The sequence below is a fragment of the Oryctolagus cuniculus genome, chromosome 6, assembly GCF_964237555.1.
Source record: "Oryctolagus cuniculus chromosome 6, mOryCun1.1, whole genome shotgun sequence".
Taxonomy (NCBI): domain Eukaryota; kingdom Metazoa; phylum Chordata; class Mammalia; order Lagomorpha; family Leporidae; genus Oryctolagus; species Oryctolagus cuniculus.
Genome location: NC_091437.1, coordinates 43,344,940 through 43,367,256, shown reverse-complemented (window position 1 = coordinate 43,367,256; position 22,317 = coordinate 43,344,940). Strand labels below are relative to the sequence as shown.

The following is a 22,317-nucleotide window of genomic DNA, read 5'->3' as shown; positions in this document are numbered from 1 at the left end:
TTATTATAGCATTACTACAAGTAAGGAAAGTGAGACTCCAAGAAGCCAAGCGACCTTGCCTGTACCACCCAGCTTATCGGTAGCAAAGCTGAGGTCTTCCCTCTCTAAAGCCTGCTGCATCACATCCCACCTCCTGGGTAAGATCACACTGTTTCACCTCTCAGGATCCTCCCCAAGCACCTTCTGGCAGTGCAACTTCCAAGCACAACAGAAATCAGCCACGAGTCTGAGCAGTGTGGACTGACAAGATTCACTCCAGTGTAATTAACTCTGCCAGTTGTGAGGCCTCTTAACCTCTGTGAGTTCAATAGCCAGTTCGCCGAATAAAATGAATGAATAAATAAAACAGAATAAAATAAGGAATGTATCCTCCCACAATTCTGGAAGTCAGAATTCTGAAGTCAAGATGTTACCAGAGTGATACATCCTCTGGAGGCCCAAGAGAAGCATCCATGCTTTGTTCCTAAGAGCCCTCAGCAGTTGTTGGTATTCCTGAGTTTGGGGCTGCATCATGTGAGCCTCTGCTTGCACAACCTTATGGCTTCCTCCTCTATCTGTGTCACACCATCCCTGTCTCACTGTTATACAGACATTAATCACTTCTCGGCCTTTTGGCTAAGATCAAGTGTAGTATACAGACACTAGTCACTGAATTTAGAGCCCACTCCAATAATCCAGCATCAATCTACTCATCTTAAATCCCTAATACAGAGGAAACTTGTTTTCCCAATGAGGTCCTAGTCTCAGATTCCAAGGATTAGGCTTTGGACACACAGGTTGAATGTCTGCTATTAAGTGCCTGGGCCCAGAAGTGTTTCAGAGTTTGGGTCTTTCTGGATTTCTGAGTATTTGTACATATATGAAAGATGTATTGGCAGCAACCCAAATCTAAACATAAAATTCATTACATTTTATATACACCTCATATAGATAGCTTGATTTTAATTTTATGCAATACTTCTACTATACATGCACTCTGACTGTGACTCATCACAGAAAGTCTGGTGTGGGATTCTCTACCAGCAGGTGTCACATTGGTACTCAGAAGGTTTTGAATTTTGGTCTATTTCTGAATTCAATTTAGGAATATTCAACCTGAATCCTTTTTGAGACACCTATTCAAGCTACTACAGCTCCTCATCACACATATAAGTATTAATTTCAAAAAAATTTTCACCTAAATAAAATTATCTTTTAATTCTATTGTCCACAAACCTTTTGAATTACCTGTGTACTCTCAGAACATTCTAATTCTCTCATGAACAAGCAAATTCTACATGCACTTCTCTTTAATCTAGGCAGGACTTTTTGTCTGCTTATCTGCAACATGGTAGAGCCAAAATGATGCTATCTGGCTTGAGTCTAGGTCAAAACAATGTCATACACTTCCACCTTATTTAAGTAGCACACATACCACGTATCCCAGCTACCACACAGATCATGCCCAAGTTAGCCCACCCACCTGCAATAGCATATGTAGGTTGTCTGGGCAGCTAAAGTCCAGGCTGACTGCCAGCAGTAACTTCCCACCCAAATAAGTAAACACACCTTGAGGTGATCCTACCCCCAACTGTTGGGTCACCCCGAGTGCTGGCGTTTCCAAGCGTAGGTGTTAGACATCAGAGAACAAAGACAAGCCATGTCCACTGAGCTCTGCCCAAGCTGCAGGTCAATGAGTAAAATGAATCACTACATCTGTATGTATCCATTAAGTATTAGGATGGTGTTTGTTTAGCAGTGCTCAGTTAAGCCAAATAGTCATTAAACAACGGAATGAATTAAGAGAATTAAAAGAAGCGGTGAGAGTTTGATGGAGTGGTTAAGATGCCACTTGGGATATTCATATGCCATACTACAGTGCCTAGGTTTCACTGCCAACCCCACTCCCAATTCCAGCTTCCTGGGAATGTGCACCCTCGGATACAGCAAATGATGGCTTAAGAACTTGGGTTCCTGCTAGCAGTGTGGGAGGTTTGGAATGAGTTCCAGGCTTTGACTTCAGTATGGCTGAACAACTATCACAAGCATTTGAAAAGTGAGCCAGTGTGTGGGAAAGCTCTCTTTATCTGCCTTTCTGTCTCTCTCCCTCTGCCTAATAGTAAAATAATAATGTACTTGATATACATTTCCTGACATTTGCCTAGTTAGATATGCAGTGGCCAAACACAGACCCTCACTCAAGTGAACATACACACATAACTAGAGGAAAAGAAATGCTTCCATCTCTCTCCACCTGAGTCAAGGAGTACATGAGGATCCAGCAATCAGACACAGAAACTAAGTGATCTTGGACAACATCATATGTGTGTCCTCTGGTCTAAACTGCCTGCTTTACAGACTGGAAGTATGAGGCTCAGAAATAGTTCCTGACCCTCTCTCCTCAATGTACCACTTCAGGCAACACTGGCCATCTTGCTTCTCACAGGCCAATGAAGTATCTACCACAACCTCATTACCTTCTCAATTGAGAAGACTATAAGGAAGAGAAGAAGGAATGACTATGTGGAAAAGGCACAAAGCTGCTATAAACACAGCTGTTGTTGGCTATTAATAATGAGATGAGAAACTTAAAATTCATTTTTTCAGGTTAAATTGTTCTATATTTGTTTATTTTTTAAATATTTATTTATTTGAAAGAGTTACAGAGAGGAAGAAATGGACAGAGATCCTCTATCCACTGGTTTACTCTCCAGATGGCTGCATCAGCTGGGGCTGGGCCAGGCTCAAGCCAGGAGCTCCATCCTTGTCTACCATGTGGGCGCGGGGGCCCCATGATGTTGGCCGTCTTCTGTTGCCTTCCCAGGTACATTAGCAGGGAGCTTGATATGGAATCGAGCAGCCAGGATTCAAACCAGTGCTCACATGGGATGCCAGTGCCATAGGCCATGGCTCTGCTCACAATGTCATAATGCTGGCCCTGTTTATTTTCTACTTTAATTGATACATCATCTTTAGGTCTTGAAAAGCATCTAGGTCATAGAAAGGAAAGGTGAAAATTGTCATAAGAGAAGGAATGACAACATTTTTTCTTCAAGTACCTTAGCATGTCCTCCAAAACCTAGCTAAAAGGCAGAGGAGTAGATTCTAGATAAGTTCTGTAATAAAGACTATTCTTTGATCATTAAAGTATCCTTCATATGTTTTATCATGACAGCTACTATATGTACGTGACTGCTGAACATGTGTGATGTGGCTAGTGTGACTGAGAAAGTGAAGTGTTAATATTATTCACTTTATTTATTTATTTTTTTGACAGGCAGAGTTAGACAGTGAGGGACAGAGACAGAGAGAAAGGTCTGCCTTCCGTTGGTTCACCCCCTAAATGGCTGCTACAGCCGGCACGCTGCGCCCATCCGAAGCCAGGAGCCAGGTGCTTCCTCCTGGTCTCCCATGCGGGTGCAGGACCCAAGCACTTGGGCCATCCTCCACTGCCTTCCTGGGCCACAGCAGAGAGTTGGACTGGAAGAGGAGCAACCGGGACAGAACCGGCGCCACAACGGGACTAGAACCAGGGGTGCCGGCGCCACAGGCAGAGGATTAGCCTAGTGCACCAAGGCACTAGCCATATTATTCACTTTCAATTCCTTAGTCAACAGCATCATTCCAGAGAGAGTATTTATAGAGTCACCCTGCACTTAGAACTCCTGATTCAGGTGAACCAAATGACAGGAGACTTCCTCACATTTACTGATTCTTTCAACATTTTGAGTACTTGAACATTCCTCAGTTTTCTGTGGAAGGATTGACCCTGGAGGTCTCTATGGTAACATGTCTCTCGGGATTTTCAACTTCTCTTTTCTGGCTGTTTAATGCCTCAGTAGGTGAGAAGAGATCCCTGAAATGTGGCCACAATTTCTGATTTCTCAGAGTGATTCAGAGTTCACAGCAACATGATCAAAAAAACTAAAGAAATCCATGTGAGCGGATCTGTGTGATAAAGACTAAAATATTTCTATCATTTTATTTTTTTTTCCAAATCTAGCACCTTAAAATTAACTTTGGCTATATGAAAACTCAAACAAGTGGCAAAGATCATGAATCATTCCAATAGCAGGATAAAGTTGCACAGCGATTTGTTTATAACTGGAATTCAAGATCCCCAGTTTGACCTCTAAAGAATCTCTTTAATGTGCTTCCTGTTTGACTTCATAAGCATTACCTCCCACTCAGATCACTGGCCACCATCTCCAGCTGCAGGGGCCCGAGACCTCAACACCAGAACACGTGTCTGAGGCTCTCTGACCAAGTTTTTTTTTTTTTTTTTTTTTTTTTGACAGGCAGAGTGGACAGTGAGATAGACAGACAGAGAGAAAGTTCTTCGTTTTGCCATTGCTTCACCCTCCAATGGCCACCGCAGCCAGCACGCTGCGGCCAGTACACCACGCTGATCCAATGGCAGGAACCAAGTACTTATCCTGGTCTCCCATGGGGTGTAGGGCCCAAGCACTTGGGCCATCCTCCACTGCCTTCCCTGGCCACAGCAGAGAGCTGGCCTGGAAGAGGGACAACTGGGACAGAATCCGGCGGCCCAACGGGGACTAGAACCTGGTGTGCTGGCGCCGCAAGGCACTGCCCATTTCAGGGGTATAACCAGAATGCTTTCTCTACTTTGAACACCACTCAAAAAGCCTTATCCATCCTTTGAACACCACTCAAAAAGCCTTATCCATCCTTTGAGATAAGGCTTAAGAGTCTCCTAGTACCTACTAACTTTAGTGCATTTCTCTTTTCACACATCCTTAAAATACATACCATTTCTGGAAAATATTTTTTTTAACTTTTATTTAATGAATATAAATTTCCAAAGTACAAAATATGGATTACAATGGCTTCCCCCCATAACGTCCCTCCAACCCGCAACCCTCCCCTTATCCACTCCCTCTCCCCTTCCATTCACATCAAGATTCATTTTCGATTCTCTTTATATACAGAAGATCAGTTTAGCATACATTAAGTAAAGATTTCAACAGTTTGCTCCCACACAGGAACATAAAGTGAAAAATACTGTTTGAGTACTAGTTATAGTATTAAATCTCAATGTACAGCACACTAAGGACAAAGATCCTACATGAGGAGTAAGTGCACAGTGACTCCTGTTGTTGACTTAACAAATTGACACTCTTGTTTATGGCATCAGTAATCACCCTAGGCTCTTGTCATGAGCTGCCAAGGCTATGGAAGCCCCCTGAGTTCACTGACTCTGATCATATTTAGACAAGACCATGGTCAAAGTGGAAGTTCTCTCCTCCCTTCAGAGAAAGGTACCTCCTTCTTTGATGACCCGTTCTTTCCACTGGGATCTCACTCACAGAGATCTTTCATTTAGGTTTTTTTTTTTTTTCCCCCAGAGTGTCTTGGCTTTCCATGCCTGAAATACTCTCATGGGCATTTCAGCCGGATCCGCATGCCTTAAGGGCTGATTCTGAGGCCAGAGTGCTGTTAGGACATTTGCCATTCTATGGGTCTGCTGTGTATCTCACTTCCCATGTTGGATCATTCTCTCCCTTTTTGATTCTATCAGCTAGTATTTGCAGACACTATTCTTGTTTATGTGATCCCTTTGTTTCTTAGTCCTATCATTATGATCAATTGTGAACAGAAATTGATCACTGGGACTAGTGAGATGGCATTGGTACATGCCACCTCGATGGGATTGAATTGGAATCCCCTGGTATGTTTCTAACTCTACCGTTTGACGGTAGAGTCAGCTTGAGCATGTCCCGAATTGCACATCTCTTCCCTCTCTTATTCCCACTCTTATATTTAACAGTGATCACTTTTCAGTTAAGCTTCAGCACTTAAGAAGAACTGTGTATTGATTACAGTAGTCAACCAAAAGTATTAAGTAGAACAAACAAAAAAATACTAAGAGGGATAACATATTAAGCTGCTCATCAACAGTCAGGGTGAGGGCTGATCAAGTCACCGTTTCTCATAGTGTTCATTTCACTTTAACAGGTTTCCTTTTTGGTGCTCAGTTAGTTGTCACCTATCAAGGAGAACAAGTGGTATTTGTCCCTTTGGGATTGGCTTATTTCACTCAACATAATGTTTTCCAAATTCCTAACAGGGATCACTTTTCAGTGGAAAATATTAAAATAATACATAGTGCTGGAAAAGCTGGACATATATATGTAGAAAAACACAATTAGATACCTACCTCTCACCATATATAAAAATGAACTCAAAATGGATCAAAATGGATCATAGTCCTAAATACAAGATCTGACCATGAAAATGCTATAAGAAACAAAGTTGATACATCTTATAACATTGGTATGTGTGATGATTTTTACATATAAGATACCAAAAGCATAGGTAACAAAAGCCAAACTAGATAAACGGAATTATATCAAAACCTGGAGTGTGTCTGTGCTGCAAAGGAAACCATCAACAGAGAAGATACAGTATAAGAAGATATTTGCAAGGCACTTATCCAGTAGAGCATTAATATCCAGAAAAATATCAGGAACTCAAAAAACTCAACAAAATAAAACAACCAATGCAATTAAGAAATGGACAATGAATCTGAAAATACAGTTCTAAAAACAAAAAAATACAAATGGCCAATAAATACATGAAAAAATTCTTGGTATCATTAGTCATCAAGGAAATACAAATCAAAGCCATACCGAGGTAACTCCTCACCCCCATCAGACCGACTGTTATTCAAGACAGGCAGCAGCAATGCTGGCGAGGATGTGGTGAAAGGGGAACTCTGACACTTTCAGTGGGAATGTAACTTAGCACAGACTGCAAAGAGAACTGTATGGTGATTCCTGCAAAACCTCGAAATAGAATTCCTGATCCCGTAATCCCATTACCAAGCATATAGCCAAAAGACATGGAATTATTTTATCAAAGAGGCATCTGCCCCACCAGGTACACGAAAGCACTGCCTGCAGTATCCAAGGTATGGAATCAAACAAGGTGTCCATCACTGAATGGAAACATAATGTGGTATATAATCACAGTAGACTAATATTCAGCCAGAAAAACAATGAAATCCTATTATTCATACCACATGCAGAGGACAGTGAAAGAACCATATACAGTAAGACAAATACTACATGTTATCACACATATGTGGAAGATAAAAAAAGAAACTCAATTGTGGCCGGTGCCGCAGCTCAATAGGCTAATCCTCCACCTAGCGGCGCCGGCACACTGGGTTCTAGTCCGGGTTGGGGAGCCGGATTCTTTTCGGGTTCCCCTTCTTCCAGGCCAGCTCTCTGCTGTGGCCAGGGAAGGCAGTGGAGGATGGCCCAAGTGCTTGGGCCCTGCACCCCATGGGAGACCAGGATAAGCACCTGGCTCCTTCCTTCAGATCAGCACGGTGCACTGGCTGCAGCGCGCCAGCCGTGGCAGCCATTGGAGGGTGAACCAATGGCAAAAGGAAGACCTTTCTCTCTGTCTCTCTCTCTCACTATCCACTCTGCCTGTCAAAAAAAGAAAGAAAGAAAGAAAGAAAGAAAGAAAGAAAGAAAGAAAGAAAGAAAGAAAGAAAGAAAGAAAGAAAGAAAGAAAGAAAGAAAGAAAGAAAGAAAGAAACTCAATTGTAACACAGAATGGTGATTACTAGACTCTGGAGAGGGGATGTTTAGAGGGAATGTGGACACCAGGTACCCAACCAGAGTGACAATGAAGGAATTCATTCCATGGTGTTACACAGTGTACTCACATGACTATAGTCCATCATTTCCTGGCCTGTGTTTTATGAACAAAGAGAAGGGCCTCTGAGCTTCTAATCATAAAGTAATGTCAAAGAGGAAATGCCGATTAGCCTGATTTCATCAGATTATACTGTATGTATGTATTGAAGTGTCGGACGACAGCCCCTAAAACATGTACAATTATTGTTAGTTAGTATGTAAAATTAGAGGGCTGGCGCTGTGACACAGTGGGTTAATCTGCCACCTGTAATGGCAGCATCCTATATGGGTGCCAGCTGAGTCCCAGCTGCAGCACTTCTGATCCAGCTTCCTGCTAATGGGCCCTGGAAAGCAGAAGACGGCCCAAGTGTTTGGGCCATTGCACCTTGGAGAAGGCCAGGAAGAACTTTCTGGCTCTTGGTAGCCATGTGGGGAGTCCATCAGCAGCTCTCTGTCTCTGTCTCTGTCTCTCTCTGTCTCTCCTTTAACTTTTTTTTCCTCTCAAATATTTTAAAAACGTAAAATGAAAGATGTCAAGGCAAAAAATAAATAAGCTTATATACGTGGTATTTTTTCCTGGTAAATTATGAGCTATTAAGGTGAAGGATTGTTTTAAGGTATTCTTTAGTTTTTAGACAAAGCATAGTATACTGCAAAAGTAGTGTGCTTAGGAAATAATTCGTAAATTCAAGCAAGCATGCCCACTAATTTGTGTAAGCTTGTAACTTTCTTGTTTCATCTCATTTTTGTAGCAATTACAATATTAAAATCGTCCTTGATGACTGACATTCTTGCAAAGGTACAAAGTATCTCAAACAAAGTAGATGAAAGAGAGGCATACCTAGGGCTGACCACGGAACAAAAGGAATTTTTTGCATTTTTTCTGCATTACAATTTTCATGTTGCTTTAAAAATAACATGTTGGTAATTTTTCAGGTTAATTAGCATTTGGGCTAATGGATTAAAAATGGACATGATAATCAAAGGACTGAGACGGAGGCATGACACTCTCCATATTGAAGGCTCTCTCCAAGACCCGAGTGAAGCTGGCATCTGCCCTGAAGTGGGTGCTTCTCACATACACAAAATAGAATCCCAGAGTGTCAGGTGGAAAGTTTTACTGATACTAAGAACATGTTTTCTCTCATTTGTTGACCTAATCTGTAGAGTAAGCAGAATGAAGTCTCCTACTTCTAATCTATTTCACATTCCTCATTACTCTTCTCATCTTGTGTAATTAAAGAGTAGCAGGTAGCTGATGCACACAGAAGGGAGTATCTGTGTTAAAAATACCTTTTCATAATCAAATTCAAGCACTCATCTCATTTATGATCTGTCTACCTTAATAACTCAACTAATATTTCATTTTAAAAGCCAAATAAAGCTCGATTAACCCATCTTTATATATTTAATTTAGAGTGACTTCCTATTCATAATTTTCCTCCACTCATTCATCAAAAAACATATTCTAAATATCCACTATATGCTAAAGTAAGTGTTTAAAGATTGGGGTAAAAGACGCAGTTTCGGCCGGCACCGTGGCTCACTAGGCTAATCCTCTTCCTGCGGCGCCGGCACCCCAGGTTCTAGTCCCAGTTGGGGTGCCGGATTCTGTCCCAGTTGCCCCTCTTCCAGTCCAGCTCTCTGCTGTGGCCTGGAAGTGCAGTGGAGGATGGCCCAAGTGCTTGGGCCGTGCACTCGCATGGGAGACCAGGAGGAAGCACCTGGCTCCTGGCTTCAGATTGGCGCAGTGTGCTGGCCGTAGCAGCCATTTAGGGGGTGAGCCAATGGAAGGAAAACCTCTCTCTGTCTCTCTAACACTGCATGTCAAAAAAAAAAAAAGGAAGAAGAAAGAAAGAAAGATGCACAGTTTCACTTTCATCTTCTGGAGCTTGCAGCCTGGCAGTGGAGACGGACAGGAAAAGAAGTGACTGTAGTGTCAAATGCTCTCCCACTCCTGGACACAAGGCACAGCAAAGCACAAGGAGGGTAGTCACTGCCCCTATCTGGGAGAGCTTTAGAGAGAACAGACAAGAAAATATCTTTAAAAGGGCAAAGAGGATTGCAGATGAGTTGTATATACAATTTTGAAGTTAATTCTGTCCTTTCAAGGGAAAGGAGTTGAGACCAGCTGCTTAAGTAACAGGACTGTGTGAGTGAGGTGACATTGCTTTCCCCAGCAACAGCCGGACAAGGCATCTTCCATGGACCATGGGCATGGAAGCCAACAACCTGCTGGGCTGATATAGTTCCTTCTCTGCAATTTCACCTGCATAACAAGAGACTAGGACAAGTGGGCATGAGATTGAAGGGCAAAGGTCGTTATATACGGAAGATCAAAGGGATGCAGGCTGCAGTTCTAAGGACCTACAAAACTTGAGTGACACAGGGAGTTCATCAGTAGCAGGAAGTGTAGAGGGAACCTGGACTTCAAAGTAGGTCCTCAGAGGTAAGACTTAGGCCTTCTGGATCAGGAAAGCCGGAGGGAGCGCATGCATCCCCTAAGAAATCTGGGCTCTAGACAGAGCTCTAGTCGCGCTGCTTAGAAGCTCACGCCTGGTTCCACTGGTGTCCTGAATTCCGTGAGGTCCCATTCCCCTTCCTCCTGCTCCATGGATATCCTCAATTCCTTCTCCTTGAGTTGGTTTGACTGGGTCACAGTGCTCTGAGCATTCCCAAAACAGACCATGTGTCAGTGTCCTCAGTTACGGGACACACCGGCCATTCTCTCTGCTTTTATTGGTTCACAATGTGTCCAATTTCCAAGTATTAGAACGCCTTCCTCTGACCCTCAGTGGATCGTTATCTTACTTTGAGGTAAATAAATCATGTTTTAGACACTGCACTGAACAAACTCAATTTGTCATCATGAAAAATAGCACTTGGAAGATGGGCAACACAGTGTACTGATTAAGAGCATGGGCTCCAGAGCCAGACTCCCTGAAACCCAACCCCAGCTTCATCAGTCACCAACTGTGTGACCTTGGGCAAGTTACTGCACTTCTTAGAGTCTTTGCTTCCTTATTTGTAAAATGGAGATGATAATGGAACCTACACTGTATGGGTTTTTTTAATGAGAAATATGTGGGAAAATTTTAACATTAGTTCTGTTTATTATTAAGTAAATGAACATTAACTTCTCACATGATCACAAACAACAATGGTTTGGATTTTGCAATTTTAATAAATGTAAAGAGAAATAGAAATCAGGAAATCCATCTAATAGTTACAGATAGCCACAGTTTACTGAGGGGCCTGCCATAAGCCCACTAGCAACCAGGTATTTGATCTCCATTTTCTCTTGTACACAGTTTGCAAAAAACAATTTACAAGAAATAAACACATATAATAGGTCTTCAAAAAGTTATGCATCAATTTCAAAAGTTTTTGCACAAAATTAATCTGTGAATTTCATTTTCCTTGAACTTTTTCAATATTCCTCATATGGAACATGACTATATTTCAGGCATGGACTAAGGTTGTAAGAAAAGAATGAGGGCCCAGTAGGTTAATCCTCTGCCTGTGGTACTGGCATCCCATACGGGCACTGGTTCTAGTCCCAGCGGTTCTACTTCTGGTCTAGCTCTCTGCTATGGCCTTGGAAAGCAGCAGAAGATGGCCCAAGGGCTTGGGCCCCTGCACCCATGTGGGAGACCAGAAGAAGCTTCTGGCTTCGGATTAGCGCAGCTCCAGCCGCTGCGGCAATTTGGGGAGTGAACCAGCAGAAGGAAGAGCTTTCTATCTTTCCCTCTGTCTATAACTCTACCTCTCAAACAAATAAATAAAATCTCTGGGGAAAAAAAAAAAAGATACACTAAAGAAAATAATCGAAGGAGAGCTCTTCTCCTGAGAACTTCTCAGGGCAGCTCGCACGCTGAAGCTAGGTCAGAGAACCCAATTATCCACTTTGGTTCCATTACCTACAAGGTAAGGATGCTTGATAAGGTGACTGCTAAGATTTCTATTTCATCTAGTTTTATATGAACTGGGGGCAAGAGATCGTGCCATCTTTTGATGACCCTTAAGCCATTTTAGTTTTGCTACTTAATAACAACTTGTGCTAAAGGATGGTACAGATTACCTATAGCTCCATATTTTGGAAGGTCGTTGAGGCCGGGTTACATGGATTGGGATATTGGATGTGTGGGGAGAAGCAATAGCCCTCTACAGAGTAAGATTTCACACAACCAAGAGAAATTCCAAAGAAAAATAGTCATGTCCAAATAGAAGTCTTACAGCACACCTAGTCCACTTATTCACCTCTATACTGATTCCCCAAGGAGAAAGGCAATGTGGTTTATAAGTTACCAGGTACCAGAACCAGATAGCTTAGGTCTGTATCTCTACTCCATCATTTCGTAACTATGCCATCTTAATTCAAGTTACTAATTCCCCCCACTCCTTGTAAAGTTGGTACCGTAATAGTAGCTCCCTAGATAAATGTCAGTTCAGTAATTTTTGCAAATTTCAACAGCACAGTGACTTGTACAAAAGAGCCTACAAAAATGATGATGATTCAAATACTTAGATAGAACACTATGTGTCAAGCTCTGTTCTAAATACTTCAGATTTATCCTTCCTCTGATCTTCACAACAATCCTATGAGATAGATATTACTATTACTCTAAGAAAATGGCAGCAGAAAAAATGTTGACAAATGTGTCTAAAGCCATGTAGTAAGTGGCAAAACCCAGAACTCCATGTAACAAGTCTGAGTCTTTAACCACTGCACATTTGTGTATATTCTTTCAGGACTTTCTGTTGCCAACACTGGGTTGTCCTGCTATAAATGCTTCCAGTGAATTAACTCATGGAATCTTCAGAACAGTGTTCAGATAGGAACACTGGTGCAGTACTGAGTTTACTATAAATGCTCATGCTAAAACAAAGGAGCAAAAGAGAAGGGGGCTGCAGGGAAGTCACCAGCTACAGTGCAAAGAGAAGTGAGATAACAATTGGCCACATAACTACCCAAAGCAGAAAATTGTGACTGGACACCCCAGATGGAAGCAGAATTTGTGAGCACTGAACACCAAACATAACGAGGCATTTGCCAGCTTCAGCACTTCGCTGAAGAGATGCTTCATTGCAGCAATCACGAACAGTAGGCACAGGCTAACAGCAATGTTGGGCTTGGAAGCCAAGCAACACCGTTTCATGTATTAGTTGTCTATGTTTCATCAAGTCACTCAACCTCTTTGAATACTGACTTTCCTTTGAGTACAATGGAGATAACATTACAAAGTTTGCAGAGTTGTTTCGAAATTAAATCGGAGAGCATTGATGTCATTTACAGTGATGAGCCCTAAATAAGTCTAATAAACATTAGTAACTTTCAAAGTACAGTGCATAATACAGTAAATAAGGTGTGTTTACACTAGAGATAACACACACACTCTCCAACTTAGAAAGTGAAAATAAACAACAGGCTATTCTACTAAGCGCAGAGGAAAACAAAATAATTTTCCTCTGAATCAAAGATAACTTGGTTGGATGTTTGCGCAGATTGCTATCTTGGAAGGAGTCTTCCATTATACAACCCAGGGAATAGCACAGAGCATAAGGCTGACAATAACACAAAATCCTAGATATCCACTCTTGGATAAACTGCCAAGCCATCAGAAACACTTTCAGATGACCTCACTATCTTGGTTCATTATCTCTCAGAGGGTTTGATTACATTGTTAGCTTTCCCAAAGTCCAAACTACAAAATATCCCAAGCATACAAAATAATCCTGTGTTCCTATTGGTGAATATTTGTAAATATCTGATTCAAATGCTTTGCTGTCATCTCATTGATTTCTTTTGTTCGTTCAACTCACATTCTCAAATTAAGACTGGTTAGGGCTGCACGTTCTTTTCCTCACATCTTCACTGACAGTAAATTACTATTTGTGCAATAGAAACATAATTCTAGAAGAATATATTTTATACTATGATTGATGGAAAATATGCTTTTAGCTTACAGGGCAACACCAATTTTCTAACACTTTAGTTCTATCTGCTCAAATGCTCTACTGCTTTAAAATCCCAATTATTGCTCATAATGGCACTATTCTTACCTCAGTAAGTACCTGGTTTGGTAAAGTGCTTGAAAGTCTCAACTTTAGCAATCAATTTAGTTAACTACAGGAAATAGCTGATTTCATATAGATTATTACCTTAATGTCATATTGCTCCCCAAGTTCACATACACTCAGAGTGAAGTGGTGTGCAATATACATTTTCCTATGATACACATTTACATATGTTTCAATTAAGATTGCCAGATAAAATGTATTTCAAAAGCTTTATTTATATACTTTCCTAACTATGAAGTTTCAGTAGATATTTTCTGCCCCTCTTGACTCTACATCAGTCAGATATTATGAGTGAAGTTAATACTGAACTAGGGTAAAAAATACAACACATGGAATTAGGGCAATTACTCTCAAGTAAGAGATTAAGGGGTCACATGAGTTCCAGGTAAATTCCACTGGGGAGATAATCAATTAAATCTTGCTTCATGTGCTCTACCATCCAATCATCTCAGAAGCCAAAAACTGGTACTTTTCAAAACACCCTCTGATCCCTCAACTCTCACCAGTATTCAGGGTTAGTCAATTCCAACTTTCAAATCTCTTTTGATTTTTTAGCCCCCATGCCACTCTCCCAGCTTCAGCCTTGTCCTGATTAATATTATAATACACAAGGTTTCCTATTTCACAAATTCTGAAGTAGGAACTAAGGACATCACAGAACTGTCACATCAAAACTTGGTAATTGTGGTCACTGATTTGAGATCAAATGGATTGAGGATACTTGATAGCCCTAAGCTCCAATAACCTTCCCCATTCTACTGCATTCCCACCCATGCACTATCTAGACTCAAAATTGGTTACATCTTTCTCCCATGATTCAACACTAGACTCTTATTTAAAAAGAAAATAAATCCAAGTTCAAAAAATGATTATTGAGTCCAACTCAGAAACAGAAGTATGTTCCAATATTTTAGAACACATGAACTTGGATCCCAACAATCCCATGAAAACTGACCCATATAATCTTCTAAGTTATTTTTCCTATACAGCTTTTTTCCTATTATTTTAGAAGAACCAAACTGTTTCACAATTTATTGTTAACAGGTAACTGCTTGATGACATAGCTTCCTAGCTTTAACCACAAATGATTAAAAGTCAGTCATTCTGATGCCTGAACCTATTTATCTAACCTTGGCTTACGGAGACCCCATTCAGTCAGCACCAAGAGGACCTATCATGAGCAACAGGTGAAGGCAAATACAGGAAAGATGTAGCCCTTACCCTTCTCAAGCTTTAGTCTGGGAATCACACATGACGACAGGTATTTAGAGAGTTAAGTATAAGAGATGCATGAACAGACTATACTTAGCACAAAGGAAAGGTTTTGAACCAGAGATGCTATCCAAGCAAAGGCAAGGAAGTCTGACTCTACTTACGGTATTATGCATAAAAAGGAACTCTGTAAATCAGAAACTGTGATGCCCACTAACATCTTTCAGATTTTCACAGGAAAGCCTTACTGTTAATGTTGTTACGCTTAAATTTCTTTATCAGATAGATGCGTTTTGATTGCTCATCTCATTAGTGACTTCTGACATCAGAACAGGAAAGCAAAGCATCCTCAGGGCAGCAGCTTACTGCTCATGCGCTCCTCACTAATAAATGAAGTCACTCACATTGCTGGCACGGACTGGAGTTGCTAAGGGAAAATCCACAGAATGACTTCAGAAGCCATTTTTCCAGGAGTTTCTTTTCATTAGAATTTCAGCAAATCAATGCCCAGTTGGTACAGGGCCCCTAAACACCAACAGCAAGAATTTCTTCAAAGAAGCCTATACCCAAATTCTTCAAATATAAGATACAGCTATAGTCCTCTCATTTCCATCTCTCCCGCACAGTGGCAAGACTTGCTATACAACTGAAGAGATTCTCAGATTACCACAGGGCTGGACAATCAGGTGTAGACAATTTAAATTTGTAGACCACATCATACTATTAATCTAATGTTTGATCACCACTGCTTCACAAACTTCTGTATAATCTCTACTTGGTATTATTCCATATTTATTCCTGCATTATTAAAAGTGCTTCAAAGCTTAGGATATGGAAACACAGCACAACAAAGGGAAAACATACAAGAGTTAGTAAAGAAGGAAGCACTGAGATCAGATAGAAGCCAATGCCCTTATTCAATTTAAATAGAAATACTTTTCAACCCAAGCATCTGGTAGTAGGATATGTTGAATCCTACTATCGTTACTTTCCCACATTTTTCATCATCATGCACCAACCTTCCTTTTTCCTCAATAAGAACTAAAGAAATCCATGTGGGTGTACTTACAATTGTGAAGTTCATGACTTTGAGGATCCAGATGGTCATGGCCAAGTTCACCAGTATTAAAATCATGAGGAGCAGGACAAAGAAATACAGGCATCTCTTCCGCCAGCCGTAAATCCCCACTTTGTATACCTGTGGCCCCTCAGCACTGGGCATGGTGCTCCGGTGGTGCGTGTACTGTTCCTGAGGCATCTGAAACAAACAAGGCAAGAGAGAAGCACTCCCATTAAACTGCTGAGAAAAAGGAAAAGGAAAAATCAACTGATGAAGAGATATGGCTGGCTGCTGTCTGTACATTTCCACCCTCCTGGCAACTCCAAAGAACGGCTTCTTCTGGACCTAAGTAGCTCCTCTGCGTGCTTGCTTGAACGCGCTCCTTCTTGTGCAGCTCATCACTTCCATTGTGTCTCAACATCAACATTTACACCTATGCTGGGAGGACAGGGACTCCCAGAAAGTGATTGTCCAAATGACCCTTAAAATTCCAGCATCTTTACTATGGATACACTCAAAGGCCTATCAAAGGCCTGACAGTTAAATTTGCAATGGTTCTGAGAAAGTACATTAGCCTCAATAGTTCATCTTGTACAGTATAGTGTCAAAACATTATTCTAGCAATTAATTTGGAGTTAGGAGTATAGAAAAGAAATCCTCCAAGGCTTTCATTCTGTATTAAGACAGCTAGGGGCAAAAATAATCATTTTGACCTTTCCTGTATTTCAGTTTAAAGGGGTCCAGGTGGACACACAGTTCAAGTCCCACTTGACTCAGGAATCTTCAACAAGTGTGATACTTCACCACTCTCTGATTTAGCCCTTAGGAATTAGGCAATTCTAACTTTTATTCATCAACTTATTTAATAAATTTAAAAAGGCTAAAAGTCAAGTAAGATATGAATATGCCTTCCAGGAGCTTACAGGCTAACGGGATCATGAATGCACCAAACACTGACCATGGTAGAATGAGTTAAGTTACAAAACTAATCACCTTAAAAGTCAATACACTTTCCCAAATTCCTCCTATTAACAAAAATGATCTTTGTACCAGCATCTTTCATTAAGTAGCAACACAAGTCTAGATGAGCTTAGCACTTCTACAAAATTCTAAAACAAATTCCAAAATTAAATACAAGTTGCAAAATTCATGTCATCTAAAATGGAAACTATCTGGCTACTATAAAAATATTGATTTGGTACAGTTAAATTGCACAGATGTGGCACCATGAATTTGAAACAGGGTCTTCTGAGTGCAACATCCCAACCTGCCATGAGCCATGTGAAAACATGGCCTCTTCTACTCTTTGCAACCTTTCTTTAAACATTTTTGCTTCACATAGGCATCATGAAAGCACACTGCAATCCCTCCAGATAAGGGCTGCCTCTGTTTGTTTTATTCTTAGCCCGCAACAATTAAGTTAGTAATAGGTGGTGCCAAAGTGACCAAGACGACAAATGAAAATGTGAAGACTAAAATCACGTATTGGTTACTAGGCCATCTTCCAGATGGTTCAGGAGATGATTATTAGGTAATCAACCTAACACATACAATCTAAACATTCCTTAGGGAAACCATAGCCATTAGACATCAATGGAATTCCATTAGAAAAAGTCAATTCTGATTCACAGTCAACTACAATGGTCTGTGAAGGCCTATGTGACACCAGTCTCATGCAAAACATTATTCTTAGCTGCTGAAACCAGTGCCTAATACACATATACATTTCAATGTATGTGTCTGCAATGAATGAATGGGAAACATGAATGCATAAATCATGACCCAATGAGTGATTTGTTTTGTCCACTACAAGCTTTGCTGTTGTCTTCAGGTGTACAAAAGTCTAAGCTCTTGTATGCAAATTTCTTTTTTTTTTCCAGATCATCTGAAAATGTCTTCCTTTCCCTTGATTTTTTTTTTATTTTATAATTTTTTTTTATTTAGTAAATATAAATTTCCAAAGTACAGTTTATGGATTACATTGGCTCCACCCCCATAATTTCCCTCCCACTCGCACCCCTCCCATCTCCCGCTCCCTCACCCATTCCATTCACATCAAGATTCATTTTCAATTATCTTTATATACAGAAGATCGATTCAGTATATATTAAGTAAAGATTTCATCAGTTTGCACCCACACAGAAACACAAAGTGTAAAAATACTGTTTGAGAACTAGTTATAGCATTACTTCACATTGGACAACACATTAAGGACAGATCCCACATGAGGAGTAAGTACACAGAACTCCTGTTGTTGACTTAACAATTTGACACTCTTGTTTATGGCATCAGTAATCTCCCTAGGCTCTAGTTATGAGTTGCCAAGGCTATGGAAGCCTTTTGGGTTTGCCGACTTTGATCTTATTTCTACAGGGTCATAGTCATAGTGGAAGTTCTCTCCTCTCTTCAGAGAAAGGTACCTCCTTCTTTGATGGCCCCATTCTTTCCACTGGGATCTCACTCGCAGAGATCTTCCATTTAGGTCTTCTTTTTTTTTTTCCCCAGAGTGTCTTGGCTTTCCATGCCTAAAATACTCTCATGGGCTCTTCAGCCAGATCCGAATGCCTTAAGGAATGCCTTAAGGGCTGGTTCTGAGGCCAGAGTGCTGTTTAGGACATCTGTCATTCTATGAGTCTGCTGTGTATCCCACTTCCCATGTTGGATCGCTCTCCCCTTTATTCTATCAGTTAGTATTAGCAGACACTAGTCTTGTTTGTGGGACTCTTAGACCTATCAGTGTGATCAATTGTGAACTGAGATTGATCACTTGGACTAGTGAGATGGCATTGGTACATGCCACCTTGATGGGATTGTATTGGAATCCCCTGGCATGATTTTAACTCTGCCATTTGGGGCAAGTCCGATTGAGCATGTCCCAAATTGTACATCTCCTCCCTCTCTTATTACCACTCTTATATTTAACAGGGACCACTTTTCAGTTAAAATTTAAACACCTAAGAATAATTGTGTGTTAATTACAGACTTCAACCAATAATACTAGAACAAAAAAAAATACTAAAATGGATAAAGTATTATATTGTACATCAACAGTCAGGACAAGAGCTGATCAAGTCATTGTTTCTCATAGTGTCCATTTCACTTCAACAGGTTTCCCCTTTGGTGCTCAGTTAGTTGTCACCAATCAGGGAGAACATATGGTATTTGCTCCTTTGGGACTGGCTTAATTCACTCAGCGTAATGTTTTCCAGATTCCTCCATCTTGTTGCAAATGACTGGATTTTGTTGTTTTTGACTGCTGTATAGTATTCTATAGAGTACATGTCCCATAATTTCTTTATCCAGTCTACTGTTGATGGGCATTTGGGTTGCTTCCAGGTCTTGGCTATTGTGAATTGAGCTGCAATAAACATTAAGGTGCAGACAGCTTTTTTGTTTGCCAATTTAATTTCCTTTGGGTAAATTCCAAGGCGTGGTATGGCTGGGTTGTCTTGTACACGAATTTCTACTCCATGCTCTGAAGTCACTGGGTTTGCAGCTGAGCAGTGAGTTTAGTGCTGGAAGATGACCTCCATTTCATCAGTCACCTTTTGACTATCGTCCTATAGATCAGGGAAGTGTTGTAAGAAGCTGAGAGCACAACAGTCACCACACACTGACCTTTTTTATACCCCAAGATCAATTAGAAATGAAAGGAGTAGCATATAACCTGAAGCAAACTGGGTCTTTATTTTCTCTTAAATCTTATTCTGTGAAATAGGAAATGTTCACAGAACCTTAGAATCACATCTCAAGGCTCTGTGATTGGAATCATTCATAAAATTAGTTGATTAAAAACAAGTCAAAACATGTATATATGGCTATGGTTTGTATTAAGGTAAAGGTAAGAACAATACAGGGACATTTTTTGTTTTTTGTTTTTTTTCTGCTTAATGAACACTAAGACACCCCAAAATGAGAACGTAGCAACTACTGATACCGCCAACATGTTGGCCTTCTTCTTGCTACCATTCACTGCAACTAATGATGTCATATAACATAACTATAAATCAGTTATTTATCAAACTGTCATTTCAGTCAATATTTATAAGAGGATGAAGACAAGAAAAAACTCTTGTGATTTTTTTTTCAATATAGAGTGTTGGAACTTGAAAAAATACAGTTATTATCCCCGCCAAGGGTTCTCAGTCCTGGATTTATAGCAGTCACTCAGGTTAATCTAATAACAACCACAGGAACAGTCTCCAGATAGCAGTACTTCCCAAGACTACATCAGATAGTTCTAAGGACAAACAGGATTGCACATCATTGGTCTACAATAATACAGCCCAGAACTTATTATTTATTCAACCGAATTTGAAATTTGAATGAACCTTAACAAACGCACATTCTCACGTCCTCTATTACAATCTGGGGCTCAGTGGGCTTTGAGGCACAGAGGTTAAGTGGTGGCCTGGGTCACCTGCACCACCCAACATCAAGGATGCAGTTCTAGGCTCCAGGCTTCGCCTGACACAGCCCTGGCTGTAGTGACCATTTGAGAAAAGAACCAAAGAACCAGTGGATGAAGATCTTTCTCTTTCTCTTTCTCTTTCTCTTTCTCTCTCTCTCTCTCTCTCTCTCTCTCTCTCTCTCTCTCTGTTTCTGTCTCCTTCTCTCTATGTGCGTGTGTGTGTGCATTGCTATACCTATGGCTTTCAAGTAGCTGAAACTAAACACACATTTAAAAAAAAAAAAAAAGAATCTGAGGCTCAGAAAGAAAGGTTAAAAAAAAAGTTCCCCAGAGGATTCTAAGCATTTGGAACAACATCTAAAAAAAAAAAACATGACAATAGGTCTGATCTGATTTCATCATCATTTAAAAAAAAATCATCTATTATTTTTCACTTTATGTTTCTGTGTGGGAACAAACTGTTGAAATCCTTACTTAAGGTATACTAAGCTGATCTTCTGTATATTAAGATAATCGAAAATGAATCTTGATGTGAATGGAAGGGGAGAGGGAGTGGGAAAGGGGAGGGTTGTGGGTGGGAGGGACGGTATGGGGGGGAAAGCCATTGTAACCCATGAGTCGTACTTTGGAAATTTATATTCATTAAATAAAAGATAAAAAAAAATGTTCATTTTTTATAGTATAATCATTTAAGGACAAAACTCTTTGAAAGAAACTCTTGCTTGTCCAAGAACAAGTCAAGCAAGCCACTCTGCTGAAAGCAAGAATGAGGGTGGGGCTGCCCTTGCAGCAGCTCTGCAGGGCCCTTGTTCTCCTGGAAAGACCTTTGTCCATCCCTACTGAGGAGCTGAGGGGCTCAAGGACAGGAAGAAAGAGCTCCTTTCCATGTTACAGAACAGATTAGCAGCTGAGCAGGGAGAAGAATTCAGATCCTTTGCTGCATGATGTCATAGCCAGTTCTGTGTATCATACAGCTCTTGCGTCTCCACCACAGCCCTTCAGTGAGCCCCATGAAACAGAAAACTCTAGTATCCAACTCTGCAAAGATTAGGGAAGGCAAGAAGCCATTTTCTGCGAAGGATTTGAACAGGAGGTCTAGCCAGGCAAACATAAGGTAATGGATACATCTGTTTTCAATAATCTTGCATGAGATGGGGAAATTTAGATATGCTGAGTAGATTAATTTTTCTACTCAAAAAACATGCTGAAATGATAAAAATGAAAGAGAAATAATCTCCAATCTGAGTTTTTTCTTGTTCCTTCCAAAAATAAATTGCTGTCCAGGGAATCAAGTTGAAATTTCAATTCCTCACTTGAATAGGCCCCTTTACAGATCCAGGAAGGCCCCAAGGATGCATGAACATTGTGGAATATTTCTGTCAATTGCAAAAAGTAAGACATTTTAATTGCAACTAAGCTCTATCTTCTTTTTCTATGGTGATTTCCTTTTATGCTGAATGGCCTTGGAGGATTTATCACTTGGAAGCCCTGATTAAGCGGAGGTCAGTGAGGAGCTCACATAGCTTGTGGGCAGTGGAATCTGTCTGTGACTGGCAGTCATTTCCCTATAGAGATGCCTGACTAGTAGCTGTCCTAGCAGAGCAACACCTTCCCAAAATACTCCTCTTCTCATGGCATTCGGCCCCTGTCACCCAAATGGGAGACCCTGGATGAAGCTCCTGGCTTTGGCTTGGCTCATCCCTGGTCATTGTAGCTACCTGGGGAGTGAACCAGAAGATGAAGGCCTCTATCTCTCCCTATCTATCTGTAACTATAACTTAAGAAATAGATGAATAAATCCTAAAAAAAAAAAAAAATGAAACATGTGCTGGCCTTGCACATACACAAAAAGAAAAATAAGAATACCTATAGTGACCAGAACCATAAACATACAGGCAATA

At 40.6% G+C, this 22,317-nt stretch overlaps 1 protein-coding gene and 1 pseudogene across 6 annotated transcripts in view; one reads left to right on the top strand and one right to left on the bottom strand.

Annotated features, from left to right (window-relative positions):
• SGCD (sarcoglycan delta) overlaps positions 1 to 22,317 on the bottom strand; it is a 1,063,424-nt gene that overhangs the window by 383,411 nt on the left and 657,696 nt on the right. For all 6 annotated transcript variants that reach the window (XM_051844413.2, XM_051844412.2, XM_002710335.5 and 3 more), the window contains one exon: positions 16,015 to 16,203. In XM_051844413.2, the coding sequence (XP_051700373.1) occupies positions 16,015 to 16,203 (189 nt within the window). The remainder of the gene's footprint in view (positions 1 to 16,014; positions 16,204 to 22,317) is intronic.
• LOC127490906 (U2 spliceosomal RNA) lies at positions 596 to 768 on the top strand (annotated as a pseudogene).